General features: G+C 51.5%; 1 protein-coding gene across 1 annotated transcript; it reads right to left on the bottom strand.

The window, feature by feature from the left end:
• Positions 1 to 97: 97 nt before the first annotated feature.
• LOC130155054 (cholesterol 7-desaturase nvd-like) lies at positions 98 to 16,081 on the bottom strand. Its single transcript, XM_056351982.1, has 7 exons — positions 15,769 to 16,081; positions 11,404 to 11,592; positions 8,675 to 8,853; positions 7,075 to 7,200; positions 6,709 to 6,828; positions 5,122 to 5,298; positions 98 to 3,727 (listed from the first exon to the last, which is right to left on the bottom strand). The coding sequence occupies exons 1-7, from the start codon at positions 16,079 to 16,081 to the stop codon at positions 3,566 to 3,568; spliced, it is 1,266 nt and encodes a 421-aa protein (XP_056207957.1). The 3' UTR covers positions 98 to 3,565.
• Between the last annotated feature and the right edge of the window lie 3,638 nt (positions 16,082 to 19,719).

Here is a 19,719-nt window from a genome sequence, read left to right as displayed (position 1 = left end):
AGCATTTTCTGTCTCACACTTGGTTGGCAGTGCAGTGAACCTGCTCCTCTCTCGCCAGGGAGATTTTTGTACGTATCAAAGTGAACCGAGACTGCCGGGCCAGCTGGAGGGGTTTGCTGTGGTGTGACGCGGTCCATGTATTCACACCACCAGGACAGGTTCAGCTCGGCTGGCTTTTGTGCTGCTAGAGCAGTGCGAGCTGGTGCTGGGCAAGATAGTCTTAACTCACAGGTGCCGTGTTTCTGCCCGGTGTGGCCAGAGATTCTCACTTGTACCAGCAGATCCATCTGTCAACTTGCTTTCACCACAGGAGAAAGGCGTTTGGGCATTGAGCGGGCTTGGTCCTTTCCACCAGACCAGGTCCTGTATTTATGTTGATAGCCAGGATATGAAAGGGCACGGAAATCTTTGCTTGGAGGCTTTGCCAGTCTTGACTTACATCCAAAGTGTCTCCCAGGGTCGCAAGGATGCGATGGGGAGTGAGGACCACCGGCGGGTTTGCATGCAGGACCGCAGACTGGCTGATGCTGTCCGGAGCTCCGGGACCCACCTCCAGCTGAACCAGAGCAACCGGGGAGTTGTCCCGAGCGGAACAAATACATGGACCAGGGTTCAAAGGAGAAGACCAGACCTACCACCGGAAAATCCAAGGTACATTGTCCATCACCCTTCATGTATCCTTTTCTTTGACCTGTCTTGATACCCTCTGGGGTTTTCTAACCCTGCACCCACCCCCACAAAAAAATCCCAAACAAAATTGTTTGGGAATTGGAGTGTTTGTAGTGAATTTGTTAGCTGGGAAAAAACAACGCCCAAAGACACGGGATGATGATAGGTCTGGCAGTCGAATAAATTCCTGTCTAGTGGTCAAGTGTAAAGATAAACCACGGTAATAAACTACCAGAATATAATCGAATGGCTGTAGCTCTGCAGTAGATCTGATGTGAAAGTGGTTTCAGTAAATGGTCAGATAGATGCCCTCACATCCTATCCAGATGGGAGTTATGATTTATTTGAAAATCTATATATTTAAAGTGGATAATGTATCATCAAAAAGGCATAGAAGACTGGAGGACAATGCACCTTGGCATGCTGGCAAGTCTCCTGGCACTAAATTGTCCTTTTTTTGCTAGACCCATTTAAAAGGGTGAATAAGATTGCAAATGGAAACTTAAGCAGCTTAAGCTAATCCTGGTTTATTTCTCGATTCTCTAATTTCTGCCTTAACAGGACACAACTACTTTAGCCTTAGTAGTAAAGGAAATGGTAGCTCAGAATTCGGGCTATGCTGGAGGTGTCCCATAGTTTCCTCTAATTTCAGGAGGACTGGTGAATCTAGCAAAGCTAATTTTAAGTCACCATCTCTAATCTGGTCTTCAACAACTTGCGTGCCTTGGAGTTTTGTTCATCCTGAGATCCTGTATGTGGGATCACAGTGAGGGGTGGGGAGCAGCAGCCCCAGGAGTGTGGCAAGACCTCTGGGGGGGGAGGTGTGTGGCCACATGCCCCCTTGAATGTGTGGGAGAACGCTACACCTTGACCCATGCCATGTAACGTAACGTCTCTGTCCTGCCAGTTGCAGTTTCTGCCTCTTGCTGCTGCTCCATCACGCATCACCATGAGGGCAGCTGCTCCCTAGGGAACGGGGTGCTGGGAGCAGGGGGGGTCCCACCACCTCCAAGTGGGGTGGGCAGGGTTGGCCCAGAGGTCATGGCCAGGCTCAGCCGAGAGTCCAGATCATCAGGTAAGCTCACGGTGGTGAGGCAGGTCAGGGGTCAAGCTGGGAAGTCAGTCTGCAGCTTGGGATTGGGACCTGCTGAGGGTGGCCAGGGTCAGGCACAGCCAGCAGTCACTGGGCTGGCCCATGGTGATGGGACAGGGTGGAGGCCAAGGTGGGAATTGGTCTGTGGTCAGTGTAGATCAGCCAGGCATGGCACGTCTGCAGCTGAGTTGGAGACTTGCTACAGCGTAGCTCAGGACCAGGAGGGAAGGTCCAGAGCTGAGCTGAAATGGGGCTCCTGGGCTATGGGCAGGGAGTGGATGTACACCACAGGTGAGGTGGGTCAGGGCCACTAGAACAGTGTTCTCAGGTCCTTGAGAAGCTCAGCCTGTTGAGTTGGGCAATGCTCCTTGTCCAGGCTCCTGCTATCTCCACAAGTTCCTTGCTAGAGAGTCCCTGTGGCTCCTGAAGCAAGACGGCATGGGCCAGCTACAGAATCCCTTCTCCCATGCAAAAACACCCCACAAAACAATGAAAACCAAACTGTGAACATGAGATCAGTTTGTAAAAAAATTTAATGGTGAAATATTGACAGTGCAATAGCCAGGTGTGAATGGCAGAGGCGGTTTGCACAGTTATGTGGAATGCTGACAGGGTGGGTGATGGACTCAACAATGGCACGTTCCTGGTCCGAGTCCTGCTCTGGGTTAATGGTGAAGGAGGGACCAGAAGCCTCAGCAAAGTGCAGAATTCAAAAGACTGAGGCAAGTGTGCAGTGCAGGAGAACAGGAGCTGCCAGACTTCCAGGAGAGCCCCTGAGCTGAGCCTTCGCTCCTGCTGGCGCTTGGCACAGATAAACTGCCAGAGTCCTGCTAACCACGAGGCAGCTCTGCCTGTGGGGATTCAGGCTTCCCTAGGATGTGCAGCAAGGCAGAATTTAGCCCCTTGTAGCATAGAGCACGTAGGCACAAAGCACAGGAGGATCTAGACTAGTTTTTGTCTGATTTTCTGCCTGGTCTCCATGTGTTAGCTTCATTGCTGATCACCGTGACAGCGATACCTATGGTCTTGCCATGAGGCAAGCTTTTACAGCCAGCCACATACCCAAGGTACCGCTGGAATCCAGGGGCTACCAAGGCAGGATCTTATCCACATCTTTGACCTATAGAGTTGTCGGTCTACGTGATTTGGTCACCAGAATAGTCCCTCTTCTTCCCAACTAGGTGCGATAGCTCCATAAGGAATTGACTCATGCAAGAAAGAGCTCAGTAGGCTTGAGGAAGCCCACAGATATGGTAAGGGCATGGTGGGCACCTAAAACCCACACTGCCCTGCCTGCTGCCAGAGAGAAAGAAGACAGCGTATGTCTGTGGGCTTTGCAATCACACCTCTGATGGCACGTGGACATTGGCCAAGGCTCCCCTGAGAGCTGAAGCCTGCCCCAGCCGAGGTGATGGTGCAGAAGCAACAGCAGGCCTGGCTGGGGAAGGACGCATCAGGCGATAAAAGACCACACGGCAAGCTTTTCATATAACTACCCAAAACAACATCCACAGCAAGGGACAAGGGCACTTGAAGGGCCCTTCTGGCAATCGGAAGTTCATGCTCAGCTCAGATGTTGCAGCACGGGTACAAGAGCAAGCACGTTACACCCTTTGAGCTTTGATGCCCTGACTGAGCACAGAAGGTAGAAGAGCATCACCAGGGCTCAGGCTCTCCTCCCCCCACCAAGTGCCAATGGTTGTTACATTGATCACGCCTGCCCAGCACCGCTGCCCACCAGCCAGCGTAGGCAGGAGCCCCTGGAGACCCCGTGACCACCTTCTGCAGTGGGTGGCAAGGTCCTCACCAGTCCAGGCCCTCCTTCTGCACCGGGAGCCTCGTGCTCTTCTGGCTGTAGAACTGGGCGTACCAGCGCCGGTGCTTCTGGATGCTGGAGTCCTCTCTGACCAGCAGTGGCTTGGGGAGGTACTGTTTGTTATTCCAGATGGTTATATCCCGCTCAAACTAGGGGGAAGAGGACGGTCTCATTCAGGTGAGGAAGCCGAGGCAGCAGTTTTGTGCCAGCTACCCGCACACTAGCTGTTTTTCAGCATTTCTCCCAAATGACCACTGTGGGACTGCTTGTGCTATTCGTAATCTGTAGTGCTACAGCTGGCAGATGTTTAGCCCATCGTAGCTCCCAAACAAGAAGCCACTTTCAGCTTAGTCTGCCCCTGTCACGGGAGATGCTGGAAAAGAAATGCATGTTGTGGAGGTAGGAGCTGCTCCACCTGAGATTTTTGATCTGTTGGGTAGCTCCAGCCAGCCAGGGCTTTATAAATTTAGCATCCACATCTTAAACTCCGCTCCGACACACATGCAGTAAGATGACGGAGTTTCCCTTTGTGAAGAAGTCTCTGCAGAAATAAGTGCTGCTTGTTCACATCAGTAAGAAGCAAAACACTAAGCCAGCATTTATGGAGTGTGAGCTAGCACAGCTCGGGCTGGTTTGGGGTAGGTTTCTGGCATCTGAAAACCACCTTTTGGCAATTTCTGCTTTGGTACCAGTGAAATTCTCCCTGGCGAGACCAGTTTCCAAGCTTTGACCCATGACAGAAGGGAATGGCATGAACCCTTCTGACTGCTTGAAAGGGAGTTAGAGGGATGACAATCAGACTGACTGTGCCAGCTGATGTAACAAGGAGCAACAGCTACAGAGGGCAGGTTGAGGCGTTTAAAATGGACATTGCAAATAAAACCTGATATGGGCAGAGCAATAGTGGGATCGGTCTCCAAAGGAGCTGGAGGGATGGGAGTGTTCTCCAGGGGAGGCCTTCAAGGCTGTGCTTGACCCAAGTTTGGCAATAGGCTTGCCCCAGCTGGGTTGCTGGAGACCTCCAGAGGGACCTGTCACCACTTCCATGAATCCCTGTGGTAAGGGCCTGGACACCCTCTGTCAGGAGGGGTAAGAATTGCCAAACGTCATGATCGTTTAACAACAGAAGCATTTCTTGGGCACAGTTGTCACCCAAGGAGATACGATGATCTTAAAGCACCAGCCTGGGATGCAGGAGATCTGGATGCAGCTATTAGTTCCCTCGAAGACTTCCTGCAGCTTGGGAGAGGCTGCCTAATCCTTCTGCCTTAGTGCCCTATCCACAGGAGAGGGGTAGCACCTCCCTGCTACCCTCGACAGATGACCCACTGAAGGGACCCTCTTTACTAAACCTCCAGTTTAGTTCTCTGGGCTACTGAAAACGCAAGATCATAGCAAGCACTGAAAGGCTCTCACCCACGAGTGCTTTGCTCCCCCATATATCTGAGCCCACGTGGGCAACTGCCTTTCCTGCTCACATCTCCGAGCCACCAGGCTCCAGGGAATGACCTGGGGCTGCTCCTCACCAGTACGCACTCCTTACCTGTATGCACTCTGCTCTCAGGATGAACTTGGGGATTATGGCTGGTATGTTCTTCTGGTAGTAGATTTTGTGAACAACATTCTGCAGGAGAGGCTCCAGGGGAGTCACCGTCTGCAGGATGACCCCACGGCCCAGGAAAGCGTGTTCAAAGATCAGGAAAACCAGCCCTGGCCCCACCTGCAGAGCAACAGAGCAGCCTCAGGGAAAAGCCCCAGATGGTCCAGTAACTCCCACAGCTTGAGATGTCACCTAGACCATGCTTAAGCGCCCCTTTGCTCTGTCTTTTCACCAGATCATAGGCACAAAGTCAAGCTGCACCTGGGGGCCATGAGTCACAGGCTCTTTGCTGTGGCCCCATGGGAATTCATGAGGGTTTACAGTGCTTTTCTGCTCCCCAAAAGTTTAAAAGCTAATCTTGTAGGAAACGCTGCAAATTTGCACTTGGTCTTGTTCATCACTGAATTACCTTCAGGTCATGAACAGTCTTATCGGATTGTTGATGCCAGTCCAGGGCTCTGACCTCAGCAGCAGCAATTGCAATACAATACGGAGGTACTACAGCATCCCCACTCCTGCTCTGTCTTTCTCCTTTGCAGCTACCACAGTCACATCAGGTTTTAGCTGAAATCAGGTTCAGCTTTTTATCTTGCATGACATAAAGTACTTGCTCTGTGCCCTTTAACCTGCATCCAGTCAAGCAGATGCATGGTCATACACTTGGTTCTTTGAAGCAGTGCAGGTACTGCTGGATTGTTCAGCTGCTTTATTTACTACTCCTCTAACATTTGGTTGGGTACAAACTCTTTGTAAGGTTATTTTAATGTCTTTTTTCTCCTGTTCATTGATAACTGTGCTAAGTAGCACAGATCTAAAAACTGAACAGAGATACAATCAACAAGCACTTTGTGATAATTCCCTAATTACACTGAGATCTATCCCTTAATGAAAGTTTTGTATCAGGACTTGTTTTGTTTGTTTTTGTCAAAAGAAAAGAACAACTTTTGCTGTTGTTCTGGGTTTGTAATACGGGAGTAGGTCAAACGCCTTCAAAACTCTACTAGAACGAGGTTACTAGTTTTATCAGGCAAACTTAGCATTTCATCAGAAAAAAACCCACAACCAAAAATAAAAGTGAGACGATCTAGTCCCCACTGATGCGTGGCATTATTTCTGTTTTCCTACAGTTCTTTATGAGTCTGTGTCAGCTATTTTATTATCTCATTCAGGACCAATCTTGGGCTACTAAACACTCTGTTTCCAATTGCCTTTCCCAGGCATTTTCACTGTGGACCGAAAAGGTCCACACTTTATTGCAAAGAGCTGTGACCATGTGGTGGGAAGGTCCCTCAGGATTGTCACCAGTGTCTTCTGAGGTACCAGCTTGTTTTTTTCTAGTTATTCCATGGGCACAGCAGCCCTTACGAACCCCCAGTTTCCCCTGTGCTGCCCAGCTGTGGAGCAGCCCCAGTGCCACTGTGTGGTTTTTGGCCCGTGTGTCTGACGCCCTTGGTAGGAAAGGCAAGGACTCAGCCTTCTGGCTGGCAAAGCCCTTCAGCTCAGGGTGCTGGTCACCAGCATGGGACATACCTGCCGGACTGAAACCGTCAAATCCAGCAAGGAGATGTGCTTCCCGAAGATGGTTGCCTTGTGCTGGAGCAGCAGCCGGGAGCAATGCTCGCTGGGCTCTGGCTCTGCCTGCCACTCCGCCTGCAGGGGTGGAGAAGGATCAGTGGCACTGGGGTGGTGACAAGAGCTGGCTGTGACAACCATCTATAGGTGAGCACAGATGAGGGAACGCAGCTAAAACCCTCACAGATACAGAAGAGACCGGACCTGAGGATGGGGGGATGCAGCAGAGGGGGTGAGGTGGGACTGGTGCTTTGGGGCAGAAAGGGGGCCTGGGTTGAAAGGCTTCGACCCCTGCCTGGTGGCTGAGGGGAGTCAGGCTCTTACCTTCCAGATGTGCTTCATAAAAGCCCACACCTTGGCCCGTATGTATCTCAGATCAGATCCACCCAGAACAGCTGGTCCATGGAGAAAAAACAGGTGAGCCACGTCAGCCGCGTTCTCGGGGATCTCCTGCCATGGGGGAACAATTTGCCGTCGGCGGGAGCTAATGGGGGTGTGAGCTGCCTGTACATAACAGCAGCATCGCAACGGCACCGGTGTGACTGCAGCAGTGACGGCAGCACAGCCAGGGCACAGCCGTGATGCTCGCAGGGGCCTGACACAGCAAGAGGCAACCAAGTGCATGGGAGAAGAGGCCTCGGCACAGACCGACCCGGGACCAGCTCTTAACTCATGCACAGGAATAATTTAAACATGGCGCTCGGAAAATTCAGAGTTCATTTTAAGCTCGCAGAAGGCCATGCGTGTTAACTCCTGCAGCTGCACAAGCTGCGACACCACATAATTCCCCTCGACCCCGTAATAATTGCAAGGAATAAAGCCTGTTTGTGCTCCTAGACTAGTTTTCACATACTTTAAACCTGTAAACACCACCAGCTTGCCCACAATATGTCACTTTTCGAGAAGTTTTAACTGTGTTCTTACTCAAATACACCAGCTTTCCACCAGCTCAGCAAGCAGCACAGGCTGACCCCAGTATAAACCTGTGTACTGTGGCTTGCACTAAAAAGCAGACATGAAATATTACCGTCAGGTCATCAATCTCCCACATTCTCCCCGCTGCTCACAACTCCTCTGCGCACTCCCTGAGCTGTATCTCCCATGTCTCATGCACCTTCTTCATTTCTTCTCCCAATTCTCCAACCCTTTCTAGCCCCATCCATCGCGGTTTTGTCAGTAGGCGGGTGCTGCCTTCTGAGAGAGGTGCACTCTAGATTAAGGGTCATTTTTGTTCGCTGATTTTTATGAACAGAAATGTTCTGCTCAATGGCAAGCCTAGAAAATATCTCCCAAGGACCTCCAGGGACTGCCCAGTCTCCAAACTGCTGCTGCCTCCCATCACTCTCCCGGAGGACCCTCCACCGGCGGCCGCCCCACACCCCTCAAGGTCCACGGCTGTGGCCCCTTCTGTACAGCGCCACAAACTGTTCCCCTTTTCTGGGCTCATTTCTACTGGGAAGCGATGGAGGCAACAGCCGTTTTGTTCTCTGTGGCAAGTCTGTCACCATATGATGGTGATTGTGAAGATGAACAGCAAAATAACTGTGTGTTTCCCTTCCAGTGATTGATGAAAAGCCTCCTGACACTAAGTGCTGCAATTCTTAAAGAATCCTTTTTTTTTAAATTACACCAGTTATGAGTCAAAGCAAATTAACAGGTCCCTTTTAAGTACCCAGAACATCTGTTCTCTACTGGAGAAGCTCATGATCAGTGTTTGGGGAACATATGCCACATTCTGGATACATGGTGCAGGGGGGTATTTCTAGGTCTGGGATCTGCCAGCAGCAGCGATGACACTGAGCACAGGCAGGGCCTGGTCCATTGGGAAGGGATGTCCCTGGGTGGGTTAACTGGGAGGGGATGTCCCTGAACTAGACTACAGGAGAGGACCCAGGCGTGGCTGTGGAGGGACTGGGCTCCCTACCTGGATGTGCGCATCAACAAAGTGCTCCGTCTGCCCACGGAACACCCACTCTCTGGTGGTGATCTCCTGCTGCTCGGGCACTGCCCACGTTGGACCAACTCCTTCACAGTGGTACCAGACCATCAGCATCCCATTCACCTCGCAGGACGGCCAGGTCCGGACCCTCGCAAAATCTGGCACTGCGGAGGGCAGAAAGGAATCTGTTAAAAGTGGCACCTCCAAGGATGACGCTGGCACCAGGGGTTACCTCCTCCTGAACCATGGCTCAGAGATGCCTTCATGGGATAGAGATTCTGGTAGCACAGACTCTCCGGTGACACTTTTCCAGCTTTCAGGCTGCTGAAGGAGGACAACAGCTTCTGAAGATCACAGAAGAGAGTTTTCTTAAATCAGTTGTATTTCACTTGAGTGTTTTGCATGAAGTTTTTAGGGAAAAAAACATGGCTGGATGCTTTACAGACTCATTCACTAGGCTTAAAGCTGCTCAAATAAGTGAACGTGTGCTGTATCCATGGACCCTCCTCAAGTTTCAATGAGCTAAAAGGAGATGCTTTTAGTTACAGATGTGCAGAGAGTAGAAGCCATCTCTACATCTCAAGTTCAAATCATTGTCTGTTACAATACTGCACTATCTATCGTGTGTTGCTTTAAGAATAGATCTGTACTCTTTCCAGTGAAACTAATTTTGGCATTTATATTTACCCAATTGTCAGAAAACATAGCTTCTACTGGCCTGGAAGGCTTTTCTCTTCATTACTTTTTTTCTAATTTGCAAACAAGTACAGAGGATAGCACTGCCTTATTATTCAGCCTTGCACAGTCACATGGGAGGTGAAATAACAGGAGGAATTATGTTCCCTTTCAGTCAACAAATATCAGAGGGGGCAGGAGGAAACCATCACTGCAATTCCCAATTGAAAAAATCTGGTGCTTTGGGTGGAATGCATCTCATCAAATTCTAAAGAGGGTTTCACCTACCCCCCACAGAGAATCACAGAATCTTTTAGGCTGAAAAAGACCTTTAAGATCATAGAGTCCAACTGTTAACCCAGGACGGCCGAGCCCACCACTCAACCATGCCCCTAAGCACCACATCTACACATCTTTTAAACACCTCCAGGGATGGTGATTCCACCACCTCCCTAGACAGCCTGTTCCAATGCTCGACAACCCTTTCAGTGCAGAATTTTTTCCTAATATCTGATCTAAACCTCCCCTGGTACAACTTGAGGCTGTTCCCTCTTGTCCTGTCGCTTGTTACCTGGGGGAAGAGACCAACCCCCCCTGCCTACAGCCCCTGTCAGGGAGCTGCAGAGAGCCAGAAGGTCCCCCCTGAGCCCCCTCCCCTCCAGGCTGAACACACCCAGTTCCCCCAGCCACCCCCCATCAGCCTGGTGCTCCAGCCCCCTCCCCAGCTGCATCGAGCACCACACCGTGTTGGTCCCCTACAAGCCCAGTGCTGGAGGAGCTGCTCATCCCAGCTCTCCAAAATCCCCCTCTGTCAAAGTGACCTGCACGAGCACAGATGGCTTTTAAATCTGTTTAAATCAACCTGACCCATTTGGGCTGTATGGGAGCAGGGCAGCTGCCTGCAGTTTCGGTTTTTTTAGTAACTACAGATAACAATGCCTCTGAATACAGCCATTTCAGATGAAACAATGCATCTTGGCAAGCATTTGCCTATGTCCAGAATATTCGTTCTGATTTTGTGATGAAACGCATCATCGCTCATTACTTGGAACCAAATTTTCATCTGAATGCAGTTCCTGACTGGGTATGCATGGGGGAAAAAAAAACCCCAGTATTAATCTTTTTTTCTGAAAATTGCACACACACAGAAAAGGCATTGTTCTTTGGTGAGATCTATAAGTTGTTTACCTTACCTGTATAGATTGAATGTTTCTGTCACTTTGGGAAGAATAGTCTGTTCAGTAGACTGACTTTTGCTGCTAATCAAAAGCTGTTTCATTGCTATCCCAATCAATCCCAATCAAAGAAAGCTGAACTTCTCAGGAAAATAACTAAGAAGCACAAGCCAAAGCAAAACTTGAGGTAAGTCTGTTTGCTGGTTTCAGCCACATCTAGAATTGGTGATTTAAACTAATCAGTGCAGCCAGATCAAGTAATTGTTACATGTGAACTGTAAGTAGGATATTCTTCCTACACAGTCAACGCAAACCATATCTAAAAGGTAGGTTATGTGAAGAGCTTTCCTGGATTCCAACCAAAAGTTCCCTTCAAGCCTTAGAAGGAGAAAAAATTGCCATTGAGAGACTATTTCATCCTGCTAATGTGACAGATTTAAGCACTGATGTGGTATAAACTGTCACTATGGAGTACAGGATCATTTCTGAAACCCAAGAGCTTCTGAGGATCCACCCCTGCTGGTGCAACACACGACTCAGACTTAAAAAAAAAAAAAAAAAGTATCTTCTTTTACACCCTGCTTGCTGAATGCAGGAGCTGTAGGACTGACAGAACCAAACAGGGTGGTTCTTTAATTAGGCTGAAATCCCAGTTATCATCTCACATAGGAAAGGGCACTGCAGCGTTACACCCCAACACTGACAACCCAGGAGGAAAATAAGGGTGCTGCATGAAATAGGGGAGCAGGATGGAGGGTGAGTTATTGTAAAGACAACTTTTCCTTAACGAAGTAGCTTTTAACAAGGACACATGGGGCACAACCATTTTGGCAGCTGCTTTCTGCGGGTGTGGGGGATGTTCACCTTTTCCAGCATATGGGATGCTGATGCATTTTCCATCTTCTCCTTGAAACCGCCAGCCGTGGAACGGGCATTCGATGCAATTGCCCACGACGCGCCCGCCGGCAGCGAGGCTGGCCCCGAGGTGAGGGCAGTAAGTGTCGACCACGTAGGCTTGGCCATCCTGGGTGCGAAACACAGCGAGATGTTCTCCTGCAGAAATAGGAGTTCATGGAGCTGTAAAAACAACATCCCCAGGTGATGGGGGTCAGGCGAGACACACAGTGCTCGGCCCCTTCTAAACAGGCGACACTGACTGGTGCTTTTACCCACCGTGGCAGGCATCTGCCTGTGTCAAGACATGCAAAAAGATCTTGCTAAAAATTAATACTGGAGGGTTTCTTCCCTTTCGAGCAGAGTATCAGTGGCAGGACAGGAATAGGGTTGCTCTGGAGAGGTTGTTTAACCACGAGATGGCACCAGGCAGCTGCCAGAGCTGGTGCTGCTGCCCAGGCTGCGGGCAGGGGGGCAAGGCAGGCTGCAGGCAGGAGGCATCTGCTGGCTGCCAAAAGGGCCATGCAAAATCGGCCTGGCAGCTGCTGGAGCAAGAGTCCAGGGTGTGCTGGCTGCCCGGGTTTAAAAGACACCCCAGAGCAGCAAGCCAGTCCATCACACCCTGCGTTTCGTGTTTTTCAGGCAGCACGTTGGCACCCTGCAGAGCCGGGCAGCTGCCCAGTGTCCCAAGGGATCTGCTGTAGCACAGAAAGGTCCATGCTGAAGGACATTGCCTTGCTCCAGGCAGGAGGAGCATAGTTTCTCCTGGCCACCTCTAAACCCTCATGGCTTTGACCCTCAGCCCTGGTTTTTAAGCTCTCAGAGGCCGTTTCAGCCGCAGGATAAAAGGTGCCTTCACAAAAATGTTTAAAGATTTAGGATGCTTCCCCTGCTTAGGGAGAGGTACACAGAGAGCAGCAACCGCTGCATTTAAGGGGAGCTCCATTTCCATCCCTTTGCCCAAGAGGTGTAGAGGAGAGCGCACAGGCTCAAACATTTCAGGAATCTCTGGTAATGATAGCTGGAAGGAGAAGCCCTTTGTCTGTTTGCTCTTGAACTCTGAGCACCCTCCACGCAGCAGCTCAGCAGCAAATCCCTTCCTCAGGCAGCATGGCCTGGTACCAGGACACCTCCTTGGGAAAAGGGAGTTTTCTGGAGAAGCGAGGGGAAGCCCCTGACTCTGCCCTGCTCCATGCAGGGAGCCGAGGCGCTGCTGGGGTGGCTGGGGCTGCATTGCCCTGGCACTCAGGCTTGCTTTCCCCCACTCCTGGGCCCGATTCCTTGTGCTCCCTGAAGCAATGTGAGGTTTTTCCTGCTGGGATCTGTCCCTGCCCAGCTCTAGGATCGCCCTCTCCCTCTCCACCCCCAGGGTGACACCAGGTTAGGTGAGCAAAGACTTATGAAGATGGAGAGAGGCACAATATCTGGGCTATAGCCACATGGCACTGCTCCACCCAGCTGTGCAAGGCAACCACAGCTGGATGGCATGCCACAGCTCTTTTAACTAAATGCTCATCCTGGAGGGATTGAATAGGTTCCAGGTGCTTTCCTGGCCTGGCATAGACTGCTCCAAGGGTGCTGTGGCACTGCAGACCTGCCAGCACCTGCATCCCTGCCAGCACCTCAGAGGAGAGGGGCTGCTCACGGCTGGCCTGAGCTGGAAGTGAAGCCAGACCTGCTCCAGTGTCCCCTCGTCCTGGTTGGAAGGGGCCACAGCTGGTCAGGGAGTGCAGAAGCACTTGAGTGCTGTTAGCACCAATGTGGCCACTGAGTTACAGGCCAGGTCCTCTCTACTATACTGTGCTTCCAGCTATGCGTATCTCTATTCATATTTCATCAGCCTGTGAAATCTGATCATTAATGCAGTTGCTGTAACTTAAAGCTCACCTAGTGAGAAAGAAGACCAAACTAAACTCTGAGAGCCAAGTTCTGTCTGTATTTTCCCAGACAGCCATGCTGATGACAAGTGACACAGCGTGAGTTATCCCACCCAAACCCACTTTCCTTGATCAAAGTCTTGCAGTCTGAGCAAAGAAAAGAAAATCCTACAAACCTGCCCAGCCTTCGAGCCTAGGAAGGATTATTTCTGGTGTCTGGCAGAGATGAGTTGTACTCCAGCACCTGGAGATCCCTCCTCACCCAGGACACCTGGCTGTGTTGTCCCTGCAGTCTTTCTGGAAGGCTCCCACACAGCTGCTGGCAGCAGGTACAGGGGAGTAGAGGCACCAGAGTTGCAGGTCCTTCCCCCTGCCCCAGGTAACAGGGATTCATTCTGAAACATCAGCATTTTCTTCTGCCTCTAACCTGCCTCTCTACCCAACCCGAGGCTCAGGGCAAAAGGGGGAAGGCAGGGAAAGTGTTTCTGCCTGTTGCTGGAGGTGTTGCAAGCTCACCAGGAGCAGCTTCAGTGTAGCAACACAGAGGAGCAACCTCGGATGGGTCACACCAGAGTCTGGAGCCTAGGAGGTCCCAGCCACATGCCCCCGGGAGCAGCCCTGCAGCCTGGTGCTTTGCCCACCAAAGTTTTAAGAGAGTTTTACTCCAAGAAGATCTCACCACTAGGGTTTTCCTTCACACAGGCAGCCTGGAGCAATCCTGCCTTGATGATCTGAAGCAGTGCCCATGGCCAGACCCTTGCTGGACTGTCCAAAAACCTCACTGAGGACTCTTGAGTGAGTTCTGCTTTTGCTTCCAGACTTCGCACTCTGGAGCCTGCAGAACCAGAGGAAAAGCTGATCTTTGCTCTGGCTTGCACATCAAATCTGATGTCTCTCCACCTGGGAGGACAGTACCCTGCCCTAAGACATGCTGAAAAACTGTTGCAGGTGAATACTGGAGCATTAACAGCCACACACTGATGTTTTCCTATTAAATTACCCTATTTCTTTTGTGGAAAACAAGCAGCAGTTGTAGCAAGAATAGCACATGGGACATGAGACCCAAGGCCCCTGTGCAATTCTGGGCACTTGTCTGGGAACACAGAGTCTGGGAGAGAGCAGCTCACAGGACCTGCTCTGGGGCTTCCCTGCAGCAAGCACCCAAACAGCAGTGCCGCCTGGTGCCCCACAGACCACAGCAGCCTCACACCACTTCCGCAATGCGGGACAGAACGTGGCGCTCCTGCGTGCTCAGTGCCGTGTTTTGGAAGGTGTCTTACCCCAAAGGATGAGTCTTGCAGGGACTGAGCCAAGCAATTTTCATCCTTTCGTCTCCTCTGGCTTGCTGCCTCTGGAATAGGGCTGTATTTCCAGGCTATGCTCAGACTCCAAAATAAACTAGACACCCACAAACCTGGAGGCTGCAGGTTGTTTAACTGTCTTCTTTCCTGGTAATCTTCTTGGCACCTATGCACTACTGTTAGTCTGCCACTAGAAGTGATTTTACCTGCTCATTTCAGCCAGACCTAGAGGACTGGGTGCCAGGAACCAGGCTTCAGGCAGGCAACCAAGGGAGCTGTAACAGACGGGGGGGGGGGACACACGGACTCTCCAGGACAGCTATATTGGATTACATAGGTCCCATTAACCAAAAAACCCCAACAAACCCAAACAACTCAACAGAAGAGGGTGGCTCTGGAAAACAGAAACCCTCACACACCTTCACCACTAAATCGGAGGGTTTTCCATGCAGAAACAGCACTTCTGATGAGAAAGGCACCAGCACAAGTCCAAAGCCATCTTCAAGGCAAAAGGACCCTGGGTAAGCACAGCACCCCTCTGGATGTGGTGGTGAGGCCCCATCCCGATCTCCCCAGGGCATGGGGAGCTGCAGGCAGCAATGCCTGGGAGGAGAGCACAGGCAGGGAGATGCTGCGGTGCCCGAGCAAGAAGCCCAGAGAGGGGTGCCCTGCCCACTCCCGGAGAGCCTGTGCCGTGATGTCCCCAGTGCCCCAGAAATGCCTGTGCAAAAGCCCAGCCTGTGACACCCTTGGTGCCCCTATGTGGGTGCTGGCTCAGCTGCCCTGAAAGGGATGCCCAGGCAGAGTTTTCCCAGTGCTGGAGCAGAGCCCCCAGGCAGGGGTGCCATGCACACTGGCAGGGAGCCCAGACAGGAATACTGCTGGGCCCCCCCATGGGCGCCAGCCGGGATGCCCCAGTGCCTCAGCAGGGTACCCAGGCTGAGGTGCTTCAGCGCCCTGGCAACGATATCCATGTGAATGTCCCAGTGCCTCAATGGGGATGTCTGGGCGGGGATGTGCCTGTGCCCCAGCAAGGATGCCCGGGCAGCGATGTGCCGGTGCACACCTTGATGCCTCAGCAGGGGTGACCGGGCAGGGATGCCCGTGGGGAGGCAGGGATGCCCGGCGGGGGTCGGGGTGCGGCGGCTGGCACTCACCGAGCAGTGCGAGGCTGCGGACGGCGCCGCGGGGCAGCTGCGCGGAGTCGAGCAGGCGGTACCAGCCGTTGGGGTACGGCGGCGGCAGCGCCCCGGGCCGGCGGGGGGGGCGAGCAGCCCGGCCGCGGCTCAGCCGGGGGGCCGGCAGGTAGCCCACCTGCCCGGGGCCGCGCCGCAGCGCCAGCGGCCGGGAGCAGCCCAGCAGCAGCAGCAGGACGAGGAGGAAGAAGATGAAGAGCGGCGCCCCACACCCCAGCGCCCCATGCCCCGGCCCCCCCAGCAGCAGTGCCCCGCCGCACCAGCCGCCCTCCATAGCGCGCCCGGCCCCGGCCCCGCCGCTGCCCCTTATAGCGCGGCGGCCCCGCCCGGGGAGGTGCCGGCGGGAGGGATGCAGCAATTAAAACAGGAAAGAACTTGAAAACCAGAGGGTGTTAATCAACACTTGCAAACAGTAAGCGAGACATGGCCTTGGGAGAAGGAATAAACACATTAAATACAGCAAGCTAAGAAATGACAGGCTCAAGGAGAACCAAATGCTTAATAAGACCAAACAAAATTACTTGACCTGTGTGTGAACAGTCCTAATTAGCGCACTAAAAGATCCACCCTCGAGTAAAGTAAAGCCCCTGCTACCAAAGCCCATCCCCACAGAATATGCTGTGATAGATACAGAAGGAAGAAATTATAAGATAGGATGATTTTACCATAAGATAAGGTGATAAGAAGGGGTGCTGTGCCTTTAAATGGAGACGAAGCTTGTAAGAACCAGTGAAAATTAAGTGCGGCTAATGCTAATTGCAAACAAATGTTCAAGGTGTATCAAGTGTTTTGCCATGTGTTGAAAGCTGTGCTGGCTCTGTGGATTTACCACCTCGCACCCACCTCTGTGCAGGACCCAGTAAATAAATATCTGGGCTCTGTGTGTGGCTTGGCTCTCGGGCACTGTCTGGCGAACCCAGAGCTGGGATAACAGGCTGGGGAGGGTGGGACCCCTACCCCGGGGACCCCCTGGGCATCCCTGGCTGCTCCCCAGAGCACAGCGGGTCCCCTCTGCTTGGCCCTGGAGCTGCAACCCAGCACAGCCCCACGCTCAGCAGAGGGGGTCAGGGGGTGAGGGGGGGTTGCTTTGTCTGGGGAGAGGGAGGCAAACTGGGGAGAGGTGGACTGCAGCCTGCTTGGGGTTATGGAGCAGAGGGAGCCAGGGGCTTCTCCAAGATGCACAGCAAAAAGGCACCGAGCCCAAGCTGCAGCAAAGGGAACTCCACTTGCACCTAGACAGAAATAATGATTCCGTGAAAGAGCAGTCTTAAATCCAGTAGGTACATTACTTAGATCCATAAATACCCCAGCACCCTCCTGAGCTGCTATCCTGGGCTTTGGAAAGGGGAGCCTTGTGCTGGGGCTGGCTTTGACATTGGGACCCTGACAGGTCTCTCAAAGTTCAAGAGCAGCTCAGAGAGACGCCAGCACAGAAAACAGGCGTAATGAGGGACTTGGATCCCCTCCACACAGAGAGGATAAATCAGGACAAATCCAGCGCTGGGCTATTTGAACATGAGGCAGAAAGGGAACACTTGATTTAGTCAGAAGAATTGCCCAGGTTGAGGAGGTAACAGTAGTGAAGCCGCCTGTCAGGTAGATACAGTCAGGGGTTTCTAGGAGAAGCAGCAACCCCAAATACCCACCACAGTACTGAAGAACTGGAAAGGGAAAAGTACACAGAAATGGAGCATCTGGCTGTAGCAAATGGAGCAGCTAAAAGGGTGAACTCAGGGGGAATTGCTTGAAGACCTCATGTGAAAGGTTCAGGTAAATATATCTATGACCTATTGGAAACCTGTTCTAGGAGAAGAATGCCAGCATAGTTACACTGAACACCAGAGTTGGAGACAAACAGATATCCCTCAGAGAGGGACAGGCTGCGAGTCCTGTCTGAGCGGGGGAAAGGGAGAAAGCAGCAACTCTGGCAAGTGAAGTATCAAGTCAAAATAAGGCAGGACAAAGGGATTTTCAAAAGCGACTTACTAAGGGCATAAAAGCACATAACAAATACATCCGTCACACAAAACCACAGACTTGACGGGTGGTTCGGGGACGGGCAGACCAATAAGTCTCAGTACTGCACACAGCAAATCCATTAGACACTGCAGTGAAGGGGTTGAGAGGCACAGGAATGAAAGTGCTCTGTTGGGGAAAAGTCAGCACCCCGTTTGCACAGAGAAGTCACATCTCGCAAACAGATCTGAGGAGTCAGCAAACAGGTGAACAAGTTCATGCTTTGTTCACTTGGCTTTTCAAGACACTTCCTCTAAGGTAAGTTGCAAAAGGTCCTTAAATCATCCTGAAGTAACAGGGGGGACCTCACTCCTTTGAGGAGAAAACTGAGCCAAGGAAAAGCAATAGATGCTCAGCTGTTACAACAGAGAGTAGTATGCATTTATTTCTGCAGAACCTGGGAAATGGAATAAACAGGTGTCCAAATCATCTGATTAACGTGATTCTAAATTATTCACTATGGTGAAATGTAAAGTTGACTGTGAACTACTGCAAAAGAATCCTTACAAATCTCTCAGTGACTGGCAGGCAAACAGCAGTGTCTGCCACTGAAATGTAACGCATGTGGCGAAGACCCGCAGGAGACTGTTAGCTGTTAATTGGCACTCAGAAAGACATCTGAGCGTTCCTCGACTTGGTCCATGAATACATCTGCTTACTGGTCCACGCTGCTCAAAAAGACAATTGTAATGTTAGTAATAATTAGTATTAATGCTGTTGTAGGCATGATGATCTAAGCGTATAAAAGAAGCAAGGTCCATAGAGGACAATGATATTTTCTATTAGATGAGCTGATACAGCTGGAAAAAAAGCTGACAAGCTTTCAGGCGTAATAGCTCTCCTTTGAAAATAATTAGGAATGTAACTGGGACCAGAGCAAAAAATGATCTGCACAAGTTTGGTCTACTGCAAGGTGCATGTAATGGTGGCCACCTCACCTTGCATGGAGTAAACCTGGAGAAGAAACAGGGAAAGGAGGATAGTGATCAGACGCGGGGAGTAGCGTGAACAGAATAGACTTGAAGTCTTAAAAATCAGAAGGTGAATTTCCCCCTCTGTTACTAGTCACTGAACTAGGTGGGGCTTTGTTCTAGCACTTTCCTTTTAAGCTCATATTTGACCCCCTTTCCGAGTTTGAAGGAATTTATGGGTGGGCAGAGCTCGGTCAAGCAGGAGGGAAAATGAAAGGACAAATGGGGACAACGGGAGCTTGTATGTAGCTTTGTTACATAAACCCAGCAGCAATAACTACCTCAACGGCGAGGAAGGGCTCAGTCCAAGAACTGGTTGGCCAGAGCTTTTATGAATGCTCACTCCATTGCTCTGCACTTTTTCTGCTGCTACCTTAAACATCTTTCTTCCAAGACATCTTACAGGTGCAAACTACAGGGTGAGGACACCCCCAGCATCAGGGGTGCATCCCCTGATGGAGCGTTCACCACCACTGATGAAGCATCAAGGGTTACTCAGGGCACATCTGGCATGGCACTGCGGGGACCTCTGCTTCTCTGGGCATGGGCTGGGGCAGGGAACAGAAGAGAAACAGCCCTTGATGTACGACGGCTGCCCAGAAGCCCTGGGTGTTAGAGACTGGGTGCAAGAGGCATTTACAGATGGATGTTATGGGTCCAGGACAGGGCGCTGGGAGTTTCCGAGTCAGGTGATGGCAGGAGCACCTGGGAACTTGTTGAGTAATGCAGAACCTCTGCAGAGACACAGGGTGCGTGGCTCTGCCTTGTGTCCTCCTGTTTGCTGGGGTGCCTGGCTCAGGGTGCTGGGGATGGGCAGTGTTGGGGTGAAGCACACCCCATGCGAGAAGGGAAAATCAAGTCCGATGCAGGGATTTCCTTCTCTTCTTAACTTTTCAGGCAAAACTGGGCAATGACCTGTGGGGGA

This window comes from Falco biarmicus, chromosome 9 (genome assembly GCF_023638135.1).
Source record: "Falco biarmicus isolate bFalBia1 chromosome 9, bFalBia1.pri, whole genome shotgun sequence".
In the NCBI taxonomy this organism is placed as follows: domain Eukaryota; kingdom Metazoa; phylum Chordata; class Aves; order Falconiformes; family Falconidae; genus Falco; species Falco biarmicus.
Note: the sequence above shows the minus strand (reverse complement) of the source record. Positions and strands in the feature narration are given on the sequence as shown.